Source organism: Oryza brachyantha, chromosome 1, assembly GCF_000231095.2.
Source record: "Oryza brachyantha chromosome 1, ObraRS2, whole genome shotgun sequence".
NCBI lineage: Eukaryota > Viridiplantae > Streptophyta > Magnoliopsida > Poales > Poaceae > Oryza > Oryza brachyantha.
Window position 1 is genome coordinate 10,732,098 of NC_023163.2, and position 20,574 is coordinate 10,752,671.

A 20,574-nucleotide genomic window follows, 5' to 3' on the forward strand; every position below is an offset into this window, starting at 1 on the left:
GAAGGTACTGAAATACAATGGTAACAAGGTCATATATTTATAGGTGAGAGGTCTCTCGCACACAAAATAAAAGCTTAGCAAATGTGTGTTAGAGTATATACAATATTATAATTAGAGATTGACTATGATAATTTGTTATGACTTGGTCCTTCCATACCTTTACTAATGTCCAAATCATAATGTCATCAACATAGATGTCTACATATCTCAATACAAGGCCTTTATAACACTCTATGGTTCCCCTATTCCATTTTTCATAAATGATATCAGAGCTCTAGATATGAAAACATAGAACATCTGTTGGAGATGATTGTTGCATGACATGACATGGAGGGCTTTTTTTTAGAAAGAAAGTTGTACTATAATCCTAGAAAATCATGTCAAGAGGATACAATTACTCAAAAATCACATCTAGACACTGCATATCTACGATGCACATATTTAAAATTATATAAAAAATAATTACAGGACTAAAAAAATGTGTGGCAGATAGCTGCATCCACGAGCATTTTTCATCCTCAAACACCACCGAAGAAACACTTCGATTGTGATGATGGCCCACCAAAAGCAACACCTCCAAAAAGAGAATGATGCTCTCACATACCACCGTTCTCATGATCCAATCAATAAAGTACACATCATATATAGGTTTTCACCCTAGAAAAAAAAATCTTTGGACTATTGCCTTCAATAAGAAAGTGAAAACCTCTATTTTCTAATTACAATCAGCTAAGGCTAGACCTAGAGAATAAACCCCAGAGTTGATAAACCGGTACTCATGAGCACCACCTAGTCAAATCTGCATAGTCTTAAGTCTAAATTCCTCATATGCTAGCCAAAATATTTGAAATAAGGTATCAAAACATCTATAATGGGCCCTAAGAGGCTTGTAACTTTTATTGTTCGATGTCCTATTCCCTTAACTGACCTAGGGCCAATACCGTGCGTGTTCCTAGAAATTGTTTAAAGTTTTTTAGTTTGTTTCCACTAAGAAAAATATCTTTCTTTCGAGTTAATTGACCTTTACATGGTTTCTTCATAATTCAAGCACCATAGCAACTTGTCGTTTTGGTTTATTCAATTGCGATCAATGACCATAAATTACTCGTTTTTGTTAGTTTCTATGGTTGCTTGTAGGATCGAAACCCTCGTGGTAAAGTCAACCATACATAATGGTAAGTAATGACAAGAAACGTGCATATTCTATCTTATCTTTTCGTATCTGCTTATAAGCTAACATTTGAATTTTTAACTTTAAACTTAATTTTTTTTATTAAATTTTTTTAGCATTGACTTTTAGATCGCTTAGAATATATATATATGTACACATAAAAGTTTTATTCATAAATTATTTTTTATTTATAAATATACTGTGAGGACGTCCCAAAGCCTAGGTGGTGCAATGCTCCGAGACATGTCAGCGCGAAATATCTGGATGGATGGGGCCTCAAATTTAAACCCAAATAATTACGGTAACCATCCAACCTCATCGCAGACCCCGACATGTCTTGAAGAGGGCACTACAAAGGCTCTAAGCCATCGGATATGAAATAGAAGACATAACCATTGGAATAGCCACGCCAGTCATCTACGTCATACGCCCGTCAACCACTCGATGGTGGCAACCAAAAGCGTACCCCAGAGACTCGATCTCAACAAATGCATATTCCCCGGTTATCTCAACCATTTCAAACCCATCCTCATGTGGGACTAGTTGCCCAGGAATGCAACATAGTCTCACATAACTCATCTCAAGCACGATATCCGAATTATAAGTGGTTCTAAGCATAACGCATAAATAGTCTTAATAAGTTCTAAGTAGTACTTGGCGACAAGCCATACATATTGGTTCATGCGGTAAGCGTGCTACCCAAAAGCCCATAGGCAAACCGGCTAGGGTAAATCCCTAGTTAGAACCATCCTGGAAATCACAAGCTGCATCAAACTCCTCATCCAAACAGTCAATACCTGCAGCAGGGTCTAAACCAAAAACAAGTAAAAGAAAGCAAGAAATCAGTACATTAATCAAATTAATGTACTGGCAAGTCGGTGACAACCCTAGCATGCTACATGTTGGTCGTATTCAAGGACAAGCTGAGTATAGGTTAATTTGCATAAATGCCAAATTTAGTTCACAACATTTTCTCAACGGAATTTTTTTTTTACAATAGTATAGAGTTAGTAAAACTTGTAATGTAAATGAATAAATAACACGCGTCTACCCCTCAAGGTAGATCATCACCACTTACCATCATATCATCACCATTCACCGAACTTTACTTAAGTTCACCAATAAAACATTCCAACAATTTTCCAAGTTCACAAGAGTTTATCAAAATCACAAACTATACTCATGACACTTCACCATGCCGCTCATGACCGTGAGCACGGCTAATCGATTAGTTTTAGACTCTGCAGAGTTTGTACAACTTTTAAGCCCACATGATATGGATCGCTCTAGTTTGTCCGATACCCGTCGGTATCACCACACTCTACACATTGAGTGTGATCTAGAGGTCATAACAAAACCGTTACATTGTTTATTGTCTAGCCTTGCACCAGCCCGATGTGTGTTTTACCCACGCTACTAGCAAAGTAGCGCCACTAGGTAGCGGGCCCACGCTTTAACCTAGCGCCGTAAGGAACCCTACCCGGAATCCCTCACGAGGCACGGCACCGTTGTATTGGACAGACTGCCCGCTCAAATCATCACATACCACAAGTCATTAATAAACTTCATCACAAACCATAGGAAGTTCCGATAAGTTACCAAAACCCGGTAACTCATACTCTTCGGCCTACCAAGATGCAAGGCTAAACTCTAAACAACTTAATAGGTTATGGCCAGCCCATACTTAGCACATGTGGTTTGTACTGTTTTCATTAGTTGGTGACATAGAGTGAGGTCCTTAATCGACCCGGGCGAACGCTCCCCCTATCGGTGCACATCTACTACCATATGTACACCACTCGCCGCCCAAGTCAAAAAAAACAAGTTTCCTCCATTTTCTATTCACAATACTCACACATTTAAAATTCTGTCCAGCAGCATCAAAATAACCTTTTTCACATATAACATTTATCAAAAATGAGTAATTTGTAAGGCGGTAACCGAATATATAAGCATATAGCGGCAATATAAGCATAGCATAATCCCAAATAACACAATAATTGTATCCAAGAGCACCCTATGGTTACAACCAGCAAGGATTCAATATTTCAAGGTAGGTTATGCAGCAATTTGGTCATATCTACCATTCCCATATTTATAAAATTTCTTTTTCTAAAATTAATACTAGCTAACGTATGCATGTTTGCAATAGAATCATTTAGCCCATTAAAACATAGGATCAAAGTGGTCAAAGAAGGGGCTGACTTGCCTTCGTCCGCAAACACCTGAACCTGGTCTTCAACAAACTCACCCTCTTCTTCTTCGACGTATTCTTCCTCTATTCAAAATACGCGTATACGATAAATACAAAAATGCATAAAAACCAACAATGCATGAAAATGCATGAGACTTATGCCGTGAGTGTGTGCTGGTCTCAGGTGGCCTCTAGTGAAGAAATTTTTATTTTATCACTTTGTTTTACAGAGATATGCATTTAATAATTAAAAAGGTTTAAAAAGGGCTAAGTTTTATTAAGCAACATTTTTGTACAGAAGTGAAGAAAATTACTTTTACAAAGTTACAGAGCATGATTTTAGAAAATTAACAGAAGTGGTTTCATAATTTTTAGAGCTATTTTCAATTTGTTACGGATTTAACAAGCTCTAGGAGACATTTAGGGAAAAACAAAAATAAAGGAAAAGTTTGTACAAAAAGTACCAAGTTTTATATTTTTCTAAAATAGCTGACAGTTCCACGGATCTAACAAAACTGGTTTCACAATTTTCGGACTTAAAATGAATTTTCTACAGAATTTTGAAGTTCTGCTCATTCTCAGCTAAAAAAAAATAGAAATCAGTTTTCAAAATTTAATTTCAGCCGGGCCCTCATGTCAGTGAATGGCGTTTTCTGAAGTGAGGGGCGTTTTGCAGAAAGGCCCTCGTAAGATAGGAAATCAACCCGCACTCCCTTGCTACAGTAATATGTGTCTAGGCAGTTTTCGGATAGGACCCTAGCTTTAGTCGAATTCTCCGAAGGAGGTCCCTGGTCGGCTCAAACAAGGGGCAGCCATGGGTGAGTTGGATTTTCAGCTCGCCGGCGACGATCGGTGGCCCGAATCAATTCGAGCGCAAAAGAGAAAATGTAGAGGGGGTCCTTGTGCATCCGTGAGTGGTGGTGGTGAGGGAAATGCTGGTCCGTAGCCCATGGAACACGAGCAACAGCGACGACATGTCTAGGTATGGCCATGCATGTGCTTGTAGTGGCTTGGTTAGTGCAAGCAAGGGCTCGGTTAGTGCAAAATAGTTAGTGCCAGAGATGTCTCAAGATACTAGGGTGCTCACCAAGCGAAGAAACGGATGAAACGATGTCCACGGGAGCGGTGAAGACGTTGGCCGGCGGCGAGGTCGGTGACGCCCACCACGTGTTCGATAGATTGCTTCTTGGGCAAAAGAGGCACGGATGAGCTCGGCGTGATGTTTCGTCTGAGCACAAGGGTAAAATGGGTTCACTGAGGGATGCTAAGAAGGATGACGCGGACGGTTTCTCGTGAGACTCACCTAGGAGAGATTAATGGCGACGTGGGCTCGCCGGCGCCGACATGGGCGCTCGCGTTCCGGCCATCCCAAGGGGTTTCCTTCCCGGAGTTCACTTGGAACGTGAAGAGGCGAGGTAGGAGAGCCTGCTGGCGCGAGGGCTGGTTTAAAGGTGGAGTTTGGACGCGGTGCCCGTGAGCTCGGTCCATGGCCTAAGCTCTGTCCCTGCGTTCTCGAGCCGTGCGACGATGGAACAGGGCGGCTGGGCGCGTCAGGACGTGTGCAGCGTGCCGTGGAAGAGTAGCGGAGGAGGAGATTTGGTCTAGGCGCGGTGATTTGGTCGGAACGGCCTCGTCTACCTTCAATGGAGTCGTACCCGGGTGGTGATTGGGGAGAATGGCGCGAGGTGGACGATGGGTATGGAGACACGGTGTCTAGACCCATCAGCAGCGTCGGCTAACATCTTAGCTTCGTGGAGAAGGCCCGACATGGCATGGTGGGAAGCTAGGGGTGCTGTTTTCTCCACTCCAAGGAAGACGCCCGCCAGGTGTTCGACGAAATGCTTACAAAGACTGAGAGAGGGAGAGAAGGTGGCTGGTGCTGTGATGGGATTTCTTGGGCTTCCATTGGCCATGGGGGGCGGTGGAGGCTGTGAGGAGAGAGTGGGAGGCTGCCATGTGGGTCCTAGGGGTGTGGAGCCCACTTGTCATTGAAAGAAATTTGAAATCTGGCTTGGAGGCTAAGTCAAGTAGAGTTGGCTGCAAAGGATTTTTGGAGGATGAGAAGAAATGGTTAGATAGCGATCCAGCGTGTGCCACTCCTCTTGGTGTTAGAAGAAAGTTTGTAGAAGACTTTGGCTGAAACAAAACTTTTAAAAGAGGTTTTTAAATAAATTTTTTGAAGAGAGCAAGTTTGAATCTACTAACAGTTTTTTCAGGTTTTTGGAGAGATTAAAATAAATCAAAGAGTTATCAAACCTTAATTAAAAATTATGAAAATTTGTGGGTTGGTTTCTGACATATCAAGGTATTTTTCAGAATTTTTGTAGAATTTTTGGATGCACATAAATACCAAATTAATTATTTTTGTGAAACTAGGTCTATTATTGCATGTGATGATGAGATGATTAAGATCCAAAAACAATTAAAATCACTCCCAACCACATGATGCATTTAAGTTAAATTTAGTTTTCGGGTTTACGGGCTTGGGTATGTTACATATACCATTCAGTTTTTTAATGAAAAAAATCAAACAATCACCCCATCATGGGATAAGGAGTGTTATGGCATCCTGAACTTGTTCTGTCCACAGTCTATTTCATCACTTTCATGCTTTACCAATTTTAAGAACCGAGAATTTGCTTCCTGAATTTACATACCAAGAAATAAATGTAGACGATACAAAAAAAAACATATTTGAAAACATGCAAGTGCCGTGTGGATGCATGACCTGACAACTGAGGACTTGAGTGTGACTAGTCTGTTGGCCAAGAAGAAGAAAACTACTACTCCTGTCTTATAGAAAGATTTTATTTTTTTGGTCTCGTCATTTGCCCTGCAAAGACTAAAAAGGTTTGATAAATGCTTTGGAGTTTGTGCGGTCAAAATTAGGGTTTGATAAAGATCGTGCATTCTAGTTTGTGTGACATAGATTAAAAATAAAATCCTTTATGTGGGGGAAGTAGAAAGAGAAATAAATAAAGTCAATTCACACGCAAGGTTGATTTCTTGATAGACTTCACAAAAAAAAAATCCTCTCACGACAAAATAAGCAATCTATGAGTATAATTTGAGTGATTCTTATACATAAAACCAAGTTTCGATGCATATGATTAATCTTGTTCGAGTTCTTGCTCCATAATAATTAATTAAGTCAACTCTAAGTTCTGCTATAGTAATTAGCTCGAAAATCCCTCCTACAGTAGAGGAAGAATGGAAGATGATTATTGACGGTGACATCTGCGGATTAGGTCGTTGACATATACTCCCATACTCTAAACGCGGCTTTGCGTATTTCATATTTGTCGAGAGTTCTGAGAAGTTGTCTCGAGCATGACCAGGTTGTTCGTCGATCAACACAGACATGATTATTGACGCTACTCCCTCCGTTTTTTATTTAACGCCGTTAACTTTTAGATACGTATTTTATCTTAAAATGTCTCTAAGTAATAAATCAAATTGTAACAAAATAATTAATAATTATGTATTTTTAAATAAAATAAATGATCGATTATAGAAAAAATCAATGATATTAAATAAAAAAATATGAAGGAGTACTAGAAGTTTTCCATGTGTTGCCAGGGGAATTTTAGTAATAAAAATATGATATGCATTCATATGGTAAAGCAAACACAGTACATGAGAACGGACTAATACGAATTATGGACACATCGCTACTGCTTAACAGCTCGCATAGAGGGTTTAGGTCCACCCACCCAAAAACCCGACGATACCATATCAGCGCTGGTTAAAAAAAAAACCCTCAATGATAATATCAGGACCAGTCCAAAAGTGACTTGGCTATTGACCCGAGCTGAGCTATTGACAAATTAACGCCGCGTTCTTAATCAGGTTTAGTAGCTGGCCCGAAAAAAAAACATATAAAAAGATTAACATATCATTAATTAATTAATAGCTATAAAAATTTAAAAAATGAATTGATATGATTTAAAGAAAAACATACAATTTAGTAGTTTAAAAAGTCTGCACGTAAAAAGGAGAGAATCTAGCTCACTATAGCTCACTAACAGGGCACAACCAAAATTGATCAATGGAATATTTTCAAATCCTCTCTCACTCTCTTCTTCTTCCCTCGCTCTAAATCTAAATTTAAATCAAAGTTTAAATAAACGCAGTCTAATAAAATAATAGTATATGCAGATTGCAGGTCGCATCTAACTGGGAGTACATATATTCCAGGTCTTGCGCGTTTATATCTAACTCCCTTCCAGGTCATGCAGCAGCAGTGACCAGACCAGGAAAATTGCCGGCGAATTCACCATGACAGTTTTCTCCAATGACAATTGAAAACGATGCTCTATTTTTTTTTTCTATACAACCTTACCTCATTTACCATGGTTTCTACATACAGGTATCCATCTCCTTTATTAATATGATGTCACTAATCCTTGACCTTGAATTATAAATATTCCTTCCCTGCAAGTCTGCAACATGGCTGCTGGTTGTGAAATTTCGGGTGGCTCTAGGGCGAGAAAAAGAAAAAACTAGAGGCCAACAGATATATCCGAATGCGATCAATATTGGTTATTATTCTATTAGCAAATTATGTTAAATATAAGCATAAAACCATTTTAAATACGTATATTTGTTCCTTTCCACTATGAATCGCCATTGTAGGTAGAATGCTAGATGCCCGGGATCACGTTACTATTGTTTCTTTCTCCTCGTTCATATTGACCTTTTCTATTTTTTGCCACTAAATGATGAGCTACAAAAGGATTTGTTTTTTTTTTCAGGTCACAAATATAATTGCTCAAAAAGTTACTAAGAAAAGTATGCCACACTACTTAGGAACAAAACACCACAGGAAATATTGCATAAGTTAAAGATTAATTTACTGTGCAGTAAATATTCAGTAGGAGTAAGGAATAATAGGGGTAATGTGTACGTGCATGCGCTCAAATGGATGAGTGTGCATGTGCCCGTCTTAGAGCGACTACATTTGTGTTGTGTTTCACAAAAGAAAACAAAGGAGCAAAGACACCTTGATTTGAAGACAGATCAGAAAATGAAGTATAACACGAAGAAGAAGGCACATGGAGTAGGAAGACAAAATCCCCAAGCACATTTTATGTGAGAGAAGTACTGAAAATGAAAAAAAGATAAAACACATCGACTATAGAAATTTAGTGCAAAACTTCAAGAGAAATAAATCAGGTGGCAAGAAATTAAGTTTCAAACTAACCCCTGATATTAGTCCTACCATATTCTATTGAACCATGCATGAACCATGAAGCAGATGAGGAACCTTTGATGTTCACCCTAAGTAAATTAGGCCGCGTTGGTTTACAGATGTAGGTAAGTTAACTTATCTAGCACGGAGAACGTAGTAATATATTAGTACATGATTAATTAATTATTAATTATTAAAAAAATATAAAATAGATTAATATAATTTTTAAAGTAACTTTCCTATAGAAAATTTTTGCAAAAAATACACTGTTAGCAGTTCGGAAAGCGTGCGCGCGAAAAACGAGATGCTTAAGTTAACTTATAGCCTTCGCCGAACGCGGCCTTAGTGGGTTGGGTTGAATTCTCCAAATTGGGCACTCCTTAATAGCAGAAGGGGCAAATGATCTTGATCTTGGAGTCATGCGAAGGTAAAGAAATTAGGTAGGAGATGAGGAGTTACGCCAGCTTTTGTTTCCTGAAGAGAAAATTAAGAAACGAGGCGGCCTTTTTCTCACGGTGGTTGTGGAACGATTACCTTTTCTTTACAAGCCTATCCCGGCTTTGCATTTTTCCAGTTGAACACCTTGGCTAAATTTAGGTCATTTAGTGTATATGCATATGGGCTAGGACGGTCGCCCTGAATACACTAAGCAACAGTCACATCCCAAGTTTTACCCCTAGGTTTAAATTGTAAAGAAAGTTAGAATTAAAGAAATTATTTAATTAAGTTAATACGCAAATAAGCTAAAGTAAAAGGATTGAATAATGACGAAATGGGTAAGAATATTTTTCTTATATTCTTTTTGACAAAATACACTAACAAAATTTTTAGTGCAATTTTTAGAGCAAGTTAAATAATTACAATCACTTAAGTTATTTTGGATTTAAAGATAATTTTAAAAAGGGCTAAAATTTATTCCTTGGCTTCACAGTTCAGACCGACTTTAACCCACTCCATCCTTCCCAGCCCGCCTTGAGTTGTCCCTCCTCTCACCCCCTCTTGGTTCTAGGCTAGCACACTTCCCTCCTCTCCCCTTTGACGCGTGACCCAGCCAGCTGGTCCGCTCCCACACTCTCCTCTCCCTCTCTCACGCCCCACTCGACACTGCCCAAGGATCCTCGGGCTATAAATCTCTCACCCGAGGTCACCCTCCTCTTTCCACTCCTTGCCACAATCCGTCGTCGAGATCCACCCTCCAAAACCCTAAAAACTACCACAATCTGACAAGCTTTTCCATCACAATCTCGTGCGTCCGTGGCCGGTAAGGTCTCTCCTCAGCCTTCCCTCGCTCACTGCCATCTTGTGCGACACTCGATTTAGTGGTTGGAGGTCGTCGCCAGCGACTACCGACCGAGCGCGTGTATCACTAGCCATGGCACCACCGCTTGGGTTTCCCTCCTCACGTGCTGCTACTGTCGGATCGGCCCAATGACCCGCTATGCCTCTCCGCACCCGCCGCTTGTGCGCTTATGTGGTGCCCGCCTGGCCGTCAGTGGTGCTAGCGTGGTGCACCTGCTACTCCCATGCACGTGGACTTGGTTCATAGTGCACCGCCACCCTATGTTAACATTAGCTCTAGCAATAAATTGCTCAATTCAATAAATCATTTTCTATTTAATTAAAAACGTTAGTAAATTTTAAAAATTCATAACTAATTCATATGTCCTCCATTTAAGTTCATTCAAATTTCCTTGAATCTAGAATTTTGTGAAGAACGCAATAAAAAAACCTTTTTTACTATTTTAGTAGACTATTATTTTGAGTGCTTCACTCATATGTTTTAGATTTCGGTGATTCAGACGTTGCGGTTTATTGCGAGATTGTAGCCTAGGCCAGTGCAGATCCTCAAGGAAAGTCATGCTTCAATATTTGATCATGGTGTACAATGTTTTTAAATCATTTATGTGTTTTTTCTAATTACATGCACTATGGGTGAACCTTATGCTTATGCTACTATGCCTTATTACTTATCTCCTTACCTTTACCTTGTTACTTTGGGTATACATATATGTTGTACAATTTAATGCTTTGCCATGCTTAGGTTATTTAACCTATTTTGGATTAGGACGCTAATTCATTCTCGTCTAATAATTTGCTTGTATATGCCTGTGTGGGTAAGTTGGACTGACGAGGACGTATAGTGCTTTTGAGGGTGGGTGTGTGTTATCCTAGCCGAATTAGGATATAGTTTGTGTGGTCCATGAGAGCCCTGCGTAAATGTTTAATACCAACTTACTAGTTTAGCATGAGTGAAACTAACTTATAAAGCTTTACCCTCTAATCATATCGCTTCCGAGCTAACCCTTTCACAAGAAACGAAAATGAAGGGGGTAAGTGGAGTGATATGTGTAAATGGGGGCCCCTATCAATTGGATTGGGCTAGGCTGCATGGTTCTGGTGGAGGACTGGCTTGTTTACACATGATCACATCTGCTAATATCTGAGTTGCTTGAGAAGCCATTGAAGACGGAGGTACGAGGAAGCAGATGCCGCCGGACTGATCAAAGTTCTTGGGCACCAGTGAAATGGTAGACTATATTAAGTTCATCGTTTGGTAGACTATTAAGTTCATCAAAAAAGAAAACGATACAAAACATAATTTATAAATAAATTTTTTATATGTATATATGTTCTTAGCAATCTACAAGCGATGTCTAAAAAATAAACTACAACAAAAGAACACTTTAAAATCAACTTCAAATTTAAGATTGAAGATTCGAATTGTCACAAGAAAAAAAACAAAAAGATAAAGCCCATAATGTCCTCCTGGGCAGTTTTCCTGCACGGTAACACATAGATGATAGCACTACAAACTCCTTCCAGTGCTATAACGAATACATGTATGCATATCACATTCACGTGAGTGAGCAGCGTACACCGTCACTTTCAACTCTCAACTAATGTTTTTGGAGTGGAACTATAAATCAACGTAGGAAAATAACTTTTGTAAATCACTGTCACAAAGTAAATGTAGTGAAAATTTCACCTGAGGGTCAGTACATCCAAGGAACATAAAAAACACAACTCAGATTTACAACCTTGGCCCTAAATTGCTTGATTACTTTAACACACAAAAAATGATCATTTGATTTATGTCTTAATGTGTGAACGTTACCTTAATACGTTCGGTACCACCATCATGCTCAACCGATTACATATATCATAAGAAACTTTGAAGTGCACAGCACAGGCCTACGCAGGCATTCCACAAACATGTTTCTCAGGGTAGGAACACTATACATATTGAGGAAAAAGGAAAGAGAAGAAAAAGGAAAGAGATACAGAAAACTCTCGCTGCACAAAAGCAGGTCATGTAAAAACATAAAACTTGCTTGTGACTGGATGCCTGCAAGGGGGAACTCGAAAATGCTAAATGTGCACATATTAAGTCACCCTTGGCCATAAATTCAACCATACCATTCTCTGGCCCACTGTGGTCTTAGTCTACAGACGGCCAGAAAACCATATGTCATTCTCCATCAATAAATCATTGCGATGAAAGCCACCTTGGACACAGCCAAAGGAACAGTTCTGATGCAATCTTCAGCAGCACTCCCACATGTTGCGTGACAAGTGGCTTATTGGAGCAATTGTGAACCGTGCATTCAGCACTCCGTGAAAGACCGCATCACCATTTCTAAAATACATAGACAACCACTGGTGAACATTCTAGGTGGCACTGTATGTACTTCAGTTTATTCAGCCCTCAAATTCAAAATTTCCCTGGCAGTTCTCCTCCGGAAGTAACACATGTGTTTCTATGAAAGACAACCAATTTCAGATCCAGTTAGTCTCTTGTAGATAAGGATAAGTTTCATATAAACTTCTTCCAAGAAGAGCATATAAACTGGCAGGAAGTGCAAGATCCAATTTGGTACCTGTCCAAAACTAAGGTCCATATCTCTGCTGTAGAAGTCTATGTATTTGAGCATGAACATGCCACAGTCCCACCTAAATGGAAAACAGCCAAGTAATAAGTACATTACGCAAATTTTAGAAGGCAAGGTAATGCGGAGCCGTGGGTAACTACGAATGTTTTCTTACAATTGCTGAAAATGGCATGTATCTCCTTGTTTTAAGGAAAATATAACATTCTATTATTGTACAAAATGTTGGCGTAAGCTAATGATACCCATACTAGAAAGAAAATCGAGAAAAAAATACCCATTCTCTTGCAAAGGAAGGTTTTTTACACCCTCTTGCTTCCATGAAAGAGCATCAATATGTTGGCCACTCTTGTCTTTCACCTCATCCACAAGGTACCTTGCCTGGTTCAGTGGTAAAAAAATTAAAAACGCATGGCACTATGACAGTAAGAATCACCAACAAATGCAATGAACAGGATAGATCCTTGATTCTTAATTGAAGAAAAACAATTGGAATTGGGTGTTGTGATGATTCCCTCAAAATGCAATTTTAAACCTTCTGTACTTCTATGATTAAATGATCTTTCTTTGATTAACACCATCACTTCACTAGAATTGATTTAGGGAGGAATTTCAAAAGCCATCAAATTTTTTAATGAATGGACACATAAAACCAAGCTGTTGATCAGACAATTAGATTATACTACTTACTAGAATTCCCAAAGCCTTCATGTCCATGCTGCCAAGAGAATCCAGATATTGAAACTTTTTGTCCCTGATGTTTATGACTGCTAAACACCAATGTACTTCCTTGTGTATAGGAATAAAGATCTGGACGGAAATAACTAGTTCAGTCAGATAATTGTAAAATCGCAGGAGAATTCAGGATTGAAAAGAAAAACAAAATAGCATTTACCTTATCACATTCAATTAGGCTGTAACCTAACTTCCTTTTAGTTGTCCATCTTCTAACAGACTTATAATCATACCCACCAGTAATGAGCTGATAATAGGACAAAATAATGCATGGTTAGTTAGTCTGTGTCTGTTCTAGAGCATACATAATATGAGTCGCAACTATGAAATACTCAACTCAAATACAATATTGATCACCATCATAAGTTCATAACTACATCTGCCGATAAATGCACCACAAGTAATTGATACCATGAATATAGAACCATACAAGGTAAATAGCATGCCGAAGTGCAAATTTCTTGTAGACAGAAAGAAGTACAAGGAATAAACAAACAAATACAAACTCAGAAAAAACGAAGCATTTGGTCTAGTGTTAGGAACCATGGCACAAGCAAAAGCTTCGTCACTCTCACTACAATAAACAAGTTCGAAGCAATATCAAAATGATATTGTGAACCTGGATCATGGAAACAGAAGCTGACCTTTTTGTAAAAAAATGTGTTGAAGAAGTGGCACTTCAAAAACTTGCTAGGTTCTCTCAGTTCCCTCTCTTTCAGCAGCTCAAGATACAAATTTATGACCTGAAAAGGTCAAGGAACACGATGTCAAAGCCTGTACTTTGGAATCCAAAAGAAGAAAATAGCAGAAACAATAAAATACCTCATCATTTAGCCACTCTGTTTCATTCAAGCACTGCAAGATCTCTCTTGTTATAACAATATTTGATGATTCATGTACCACTAGCCTTTCACGTCTGAAGAACATATATATTAGATGCTGCAAAATAAGCTAGATATTGTGCAAGAAATGTTCTTCTGTCTAGTAAGTCTAAAGAGGAACAGAATGGGAACAAAACCTGTTACGACTGCCAAGAGCATGATCAACACTATTCTCATCCTCATTCATAAGAGGGGCAAAAGGTTCATGCACCTCCTGAAACACACATGCAAGAAAGGGTACCAGATGTTTAAGAATGAGAAATGAAATAGCATACTCTTCACTAAGATGATCTGTTATTTTCATCGTACGATTAGCTTTGTTTAACTGAAACTACAATTTCAGAAGTTAAACATAACATTACAGTATTTCCTTCTCAGTTTTCAGTATTATGTACTCCATCCGTTTTATAATATAAGACGTTTTAGCTATGTCTAGATTCATCTAGTGATTAAGGTACTCCCTCCGTTTTTTTTATTTGATGCCATTAAGTTTTGGATCTATGCTTGACCGTTCAATCTTATTCAAAATATTTATCCAAATATGCAAAATTCTAAGTCATGCTTAAAGTTCCTATAATAATTCAATTCATAAAAAATAATTAATGATTGTATAATTTTTTTGAATAAGATAAATGGTCAAACGTAGACCTAAAAGTTAATGACGTCAAATAAAAAAAAACGAAGAAGTATATCGTTCATATATATCCCTAGATTCATTAGCATCCATATAAATCTAAGTAATGCATGAAAGTCTTATATTATGAAACGGAGGTAGTAATTGCTAGCCTACATGTTCATACATCGACAACTTTGAAGGCCATAAATACAGGGAAGTAATAACAGACCAAATCATTTGCTCCACTTGAATACAAGTATCAATTGACATATATCCAGGAATGGATCATCATTTCTCTCTCTCAACTAAATAGAATACTTGGAAATTCTCACTTCAATCTTCTTTCTTCAAACGATCTTTATTGCAAGATTAAACCAATGAAACAGACACATGCCGTGGCAATGAGTAGGTTGGTACTACTACTATGCTTCAAGATTGTGGTAAACCGTGCACACTAACCACGCTATAGCTAAAGTGTACTAGCAGTTTAGCATTAATAAAAGTTAATGATGCTATCTCTGTCTGCGAGGAAAGCAGACAAAAGTTCTATTTTATCCTCATCATTATTTTCTAAAAATGCCTCTCCTTTACCAATTTCATTGTTGCAATAAGTATATAACAAGTTCATAAATTACATAAAATGTGTGGCAGTGCTTTATGAGCATGCTATTACAGCTGAGTTACAGATAACCCAGACATCTTCACCAAGTTCCAGTTCTTTTTTCGATTAAAGTGAGTAAGTTGTAAAAAAATATGCAGCAACAAAAAGCACTTTTTATGTAGGGTGTTTAATAATTCATAATACTATCTATCTATACAACAAAGAGGTAACCGTACCTTCTTCTTGGGAGTGAATCGTGGGAGGACATCAGCAAGCTGCTCAAGGCCGAGGCGGCCCTTCTCCGCGAGGCGCACCTCGAACTGAAGTGTCCTGAGCTTGCCATCCCGTAGCCGGCTGGATGCCTCGTACAGCTCCTTGTAGAGGGGGGTCCTCCTCACCACAACCCTACCCTTTACCTCCTCCTCCTCATGCTCTTCCTTGTCGTCTTTCCCCTCCTCCGCGTCTTCCACGGCGATCACCTCCACCCTCGTCCTCGGCGCATCGGCGGAGGAAGGACTTGGCGGCGGCAGGTGGGCGACGCTGTTGACGAGCTCAACATACTGCTCGAGGCCGAGAGACCGCCACGGCGGCGGCGACGAAGGGGAAGGGCCCCCGCAGCGGGAGCGGGCGGAGCCGAGGCGGAACGCGCGGACGACGCGGTGTGGCCCGTGGATTGGGCGCGGGAGCGGCGGCGGCGGCGGCAGGCGGCGGTGCCGGTAGGGCGTGGAGGAGGGGATGCCGGAAGAGTACGAGGTGGACGCCGCGGCGGCCGAGGAGGGGCCCGGCGCAGCTGCAGCGGAGGCGTAGGAGGACGACGAGGAGGAGGAGGGGAGATTAGGGGGCAACGACGGCGAGGGAGGAAGGGATGCGGTGAGGGAGGAGGAGAAGGGGAGGGGCGCGAGCTTGGGCTTCTTGGAGGGCGGCGGGGGCGAGGGAGGGAAGGAGGGGAGGAGGCGGTGGTCGGCGGAGAGGCGCTTGCGGGTGTCGGTGAGCGCGCCCATGGCCGCCGGCGGAAACCCTAGCCTGCGCCTGGATCGAGCGGGCGCCGTCTCGGCCTCGGGGGGAATTGGAGACGGAGCTCCGGTCCCGTCCCGCTCCGTCTTTTTCTCCGTTTCGTTTTCTTTCTTTTTTTTTTTCCGTTCTTTTTCCTCCCTTCCTCGAATGCGGTTTTTAGCTGTTGTGAACCTGCGGTGGTGCTCCACGGACCACGGCCGGAAATTTCTTCTCCCTTTTTCAGCTGTGGGCAGTAACTACTACTGCTCCATCTCGGGAAAAAAAATATTTCTGAGTTTTCTAGCTTTGGCGTTTGACGATCCGTCTTATTTAAAAAATTTATAAAAAAATTAAAAAAATAGCCACATATAAAGTACTATCATGTCATAACAATAAAAATCTTAATCTTAAAAAATTCAAATAAGATGAAGAGTCAAAAATTCTATAAAAAACTTAGAAATTCGTTTATTTTGGGACGGAGGTTGTATAGATATAACGGCATGTTCAAAGTCAGAGCGTACTATAGATTTCTATTTAATCCAGGTTAGCCATAAGAATCTATTTATAATGTTAAGTGTAAACCTAAAGTCAGGTATAGTTTATTTATTAATACAATAAAATATTTTTTATTACACTACTTTCGTTTTTATCTACAGTTTCCTTTAAGAAATGCTAAGAATCGACTCTAAACCATTATCATGTATGATAACAGTTTTTCTCTCCACGTCATCTATTTTACTTGTGTGAGGATTAGTAGAGTCAGCTAATAAACATCTCTGTACGTACCCTGAACTCCTATCTTTAAAGTTTGGAATTGTGGCCGTGTTTTATTAGGGAGAGATATGAGTTTGTATAGATTCACAGAGTAGTCCAATACAAAAAGGCTGTGATCAGCGGTATCATATATGGACAAATTATACATGTGATTTGGTATCCCGCATGTAGATTTAACAAAAAAAGATGCACACAACATTCCATTAGTTTAAAATTAATACATAACATAACACAAATTAATGGCTGGTTTATAATGAAAAGAACACCTTATTTTCTACCATCTTACACATAAATGATAATAGTTTTACGTGGGAGTTCTCATCCATGCACTCTAAACACATCGACAGTTCCTATCCTTCAAAAATAGATCTCATGGCTTTGATGATTCTGAGCTGCACCCCTGTCAAGAACATAAGCTAGCAAGACGACGTTCAACGGACTATTCAATTTCACTAGATGAAAGTTATAGAAAATCTAGATATATTCACAAAATGACTTATCTTGCACTTGTTTTACTTATTGGACAAATCTAACTACTCAAATCATCTACATTAAATTTCACATTCCATATACTCTCCTTCCTTTTACCGGCTCCCCAAGTCATACGCATATTCCATATATCATTCCCACATCAAATCTAATGCATTAAATCCGATGGTCAAATATACTTCTCCCTTTTATCGGCTCACAAATCTCGCTTCATTCTATCTATCCTCCCCACATCAAATCTAATGTAGAAAATCCAACGGTAAAATATAGATCCAAAATTCTCAATGGTGTCATAAAATGATCAGAGAAAGTATTCCAAAAATATTACTGTCAGCAAAAATTTCTTGTTATTACCTATTTATTAATCTAAATGTATATATATATATATATACGTGTGTATACATATATATTCATAATTTAATTTATACCTAATCCATTCTTTTATTTAACGTCATTGTTTTTAGTTTATGTATGACTATTCGTGTATATAAAGTATTTTTTTATTTGTACTCAATGCACGAAGTCATACATTCAAGTTTATATCTACACTAGAGTGCACAAACTACTCATCATACCTACTTTAGTCATCATTCAACAAGTCTGACGGCTAAAATTATATTGGTAAGATTGAATAGCCAGGACGGACTCCACTTTCTATACATCAATGACTTTCTAAGATTAGAGATTACCTTAACAATTATAGAGTTTTCATATGTTAGCAAATATTTTTCTAATTAGAAACACTTTTTATATATTAGACTTTATATAAAGATAACTATATAATTTTTTAATCATAAATATCTGTAAATATGCAATGTAAATCTTTAGAATCAAAGTTCAATAATAATTTTTAATCACAGCGTTGGAACACCGATAATGATACATATACGACGAAGTTCGTGATCATCGCTATACCACAGTTACGCTAAATATAAGGATCTAAACCACTGCTATTAAACATAGAAATAGTCAAATCACTAGCAATAATATTACATATAAATCTCTAATAAAATATAAATGAGTATATGGTATTCTAGAAATATTTTGTTAGCACCATGTTTTTATGTTAAATAGGTAAATATTTTTATCTATCAAATGGCATCACTGTAGAATATATTTAAAATATGGAAATATATGTGCACTATTGATAATAAAAAGCTGGAAACGTAACTAATTAAAATATCATTATTAATTTCACTTTGTTAAAAACTGTCATATATTTTTTAACTACAAAGAGATCGTGCCATAAATATTTTCTATAAATTATATGATCACTTAATATTTAATTTAAACATCTTTTCATATAATATAAGAAGACATGAAGAAATTTGTTTTTAAACTCATAATAAATTTAGACTTGAGAGTTGCATAGTTGTTTTGTATTTTTGATATATAGAACGTCAATAAAATTGATTTATTATAGAATAACGGAAAGGTGTATGTGATGCAACTCATATTTGTATAGAACGGATAATTCAAAGAAATTTCTCCTGGAGAGATTGAATAAAACGGGGCATTCAAACAAATCTCTCTTAGAGAAACCTTCCAAATAGCTCGCCTTCGATAGCCACTAATTATTACTTCCATCCTAAAATATAATAATTCTAGATTGTTTAATAAATATTAAGACTAGGGTACCACCTACTAAATGAGAAATGGATAAGGTAGGAGGATAGGTGGGGGCAGGGACGGAGCTACAGTGATCGTGTGAGGTTTCCAAGCTCCCTATCTAGATTTTTTTAGTTAGTGTTAATGTATTTTAATATATATATAGACTAATACGCGCACCCCTTTAATATAAGCTATTCTACACCCCCATCCTTCGAAGGCCTTCCAAGCCCTTCGAAAGCCTTCCAAGGTCCATCCCACCTCCCACCCTCCTCCTAAGGTCCAAAAATTACCCCACCTCATTTAAAGGCTGGTCAAAGAATTAACCCCATGGGTCAACCCCTTTATGAGTTTCCCCTCATGTCTATCTAAGCTCACATCTCATCTCACAGGAATTGTGCAGTAACACGATGGCAAAAATGCAGTAACACGACGACTAATTTGCAGTAACAACGTCAAAACATACCCATGAGGGATTTACTTTTTTAGAACAACTTTTTTCAAACAATATGGTACAAAAATTCTTCAAAAATAATATATGCGGTGAGAGATAAAGTTATTTAAAGTTCAAGATCTTAAGAAATATCTATAAGTGCAATAATCTATGCGGTAATAATGTTATGTTACTATAAAATATGTGTATGGTTACTGCACAATTGCAGTAACATTATGATAGAAGTGCAGAAACATCGCGATATACATACAGTAACATGTGTATTACACAATTGCAGTAACGTCGTGATAGAAATACAATAACATCACGATAGAAGTACAGTAACATCACGACTGTGTACTGTTGCTACTGTATAACAAATGCATGCGAGAAAGCTAAAAATATTGTATTCTCAATCTTTAAAGAGCAATATCTCATATGTTTTATATTATTTTTCAAAACCGTTTTCACCATATTGGTTAAAAAATTATGATTTAAAAAACTAGATCCGTCATGACTATATTTTAACGTTGTTACTACATTCTATAAGACATGTTACTGTATTTTTGTTTTCGTGTTACTGCATTTTTTAGATAGACGAGAGTCGGCAGTGGGGGTGGAGAAAGGTCAAATGACAGGTTTGACCGGTGGGATTTAGCTTTGACCAGGCTAGAAGAGGGATTTTGGACCTTTAGAAGGGGGTGGGAGAGGGTTTGAGGGGAGGGGCATAGAATAGCTTGTTCTAAAGAGGGTGCGCATATTAGTTTTGCTATATATATATACTCTCTCAATCTAATCTCAGGCATCCGTAGTAGTCTAATCGTTCAAGACACTTGAAAGTAAGTGAGAGACACATCTCTATATTTTGTTTTGTTGTAGCTCCTCTCCTGGATGGAGAATAAAATGAGAAGAATTTTGAACGAGAAATGATTGATATGACAAGTGATATTATGAATAGTGTCAAAAATATTCTAGAAGAACATTAAAACCCCAGAAATATA

At 38.4% G+C, this 20,574-nt stretch overlaps 1 protein-coding gene across 1 annotated transcript; it reads right to left on the reverse strand.

Annotated features, from left to right (window-relative positions):
• Window positions 1-11,554: 11,554 nt before the first annotated feature.
• Window positions 11,555-16,401, reverse strand: LOC102722071 (ubiquitin-like-specific protease ESD4). Its single transcript, XM_006645817.3, has 9 exons — window positions 15,513-16,401; window positions 14,197-14,273; window positions 14,001-14,094; window positions 13,823-13,921; window positions 13,339-13,425; window positions 13,134-13,253; window positions 12,721-12,824; window positions 12,435-12,507; window positions 11,555-12,314 (listed from the first exon to the last, which is right to left on the reverse strand). The coding sequence occupies exons 1-9, from the start codon at window positions 16,275-16,277 to the stop codon at window positions 12,252-12,254; spliced, it is 1,482 nt and encodes a 493-aa protein (XP_006645880.2). The 5' UTR covers window positions 16,278-16,401; the 3' UTR covers window positions 11,555-12,251.
• Window positions 16,402-20,574: the final 4,173 nt, after the last annotated feature.

Coding starts and splice junctions, on each gene's coding strand:
- LOC102722071 (XM_006645817.3), bottom strand. CDS start 16,277: ATGGGCGCGCTCACCGACACCCGCAAGCGCCTCTCCGCCGACCACCGC. Junction 14,274..15,512: donor GATTCACTCCCAAGAAGAAG/GTACGGTTACCT, acceptor TGTGTGTTTCAG/GAGGTGCATGAACCTTTTGC. Junction 12,508..12,720: donor CTTCCTTTGCAAGAGAATGG/GTATTTTTTTCT, acceptor TTTTCCATTTAG/GTGGGACTGTGGCATGTTCA.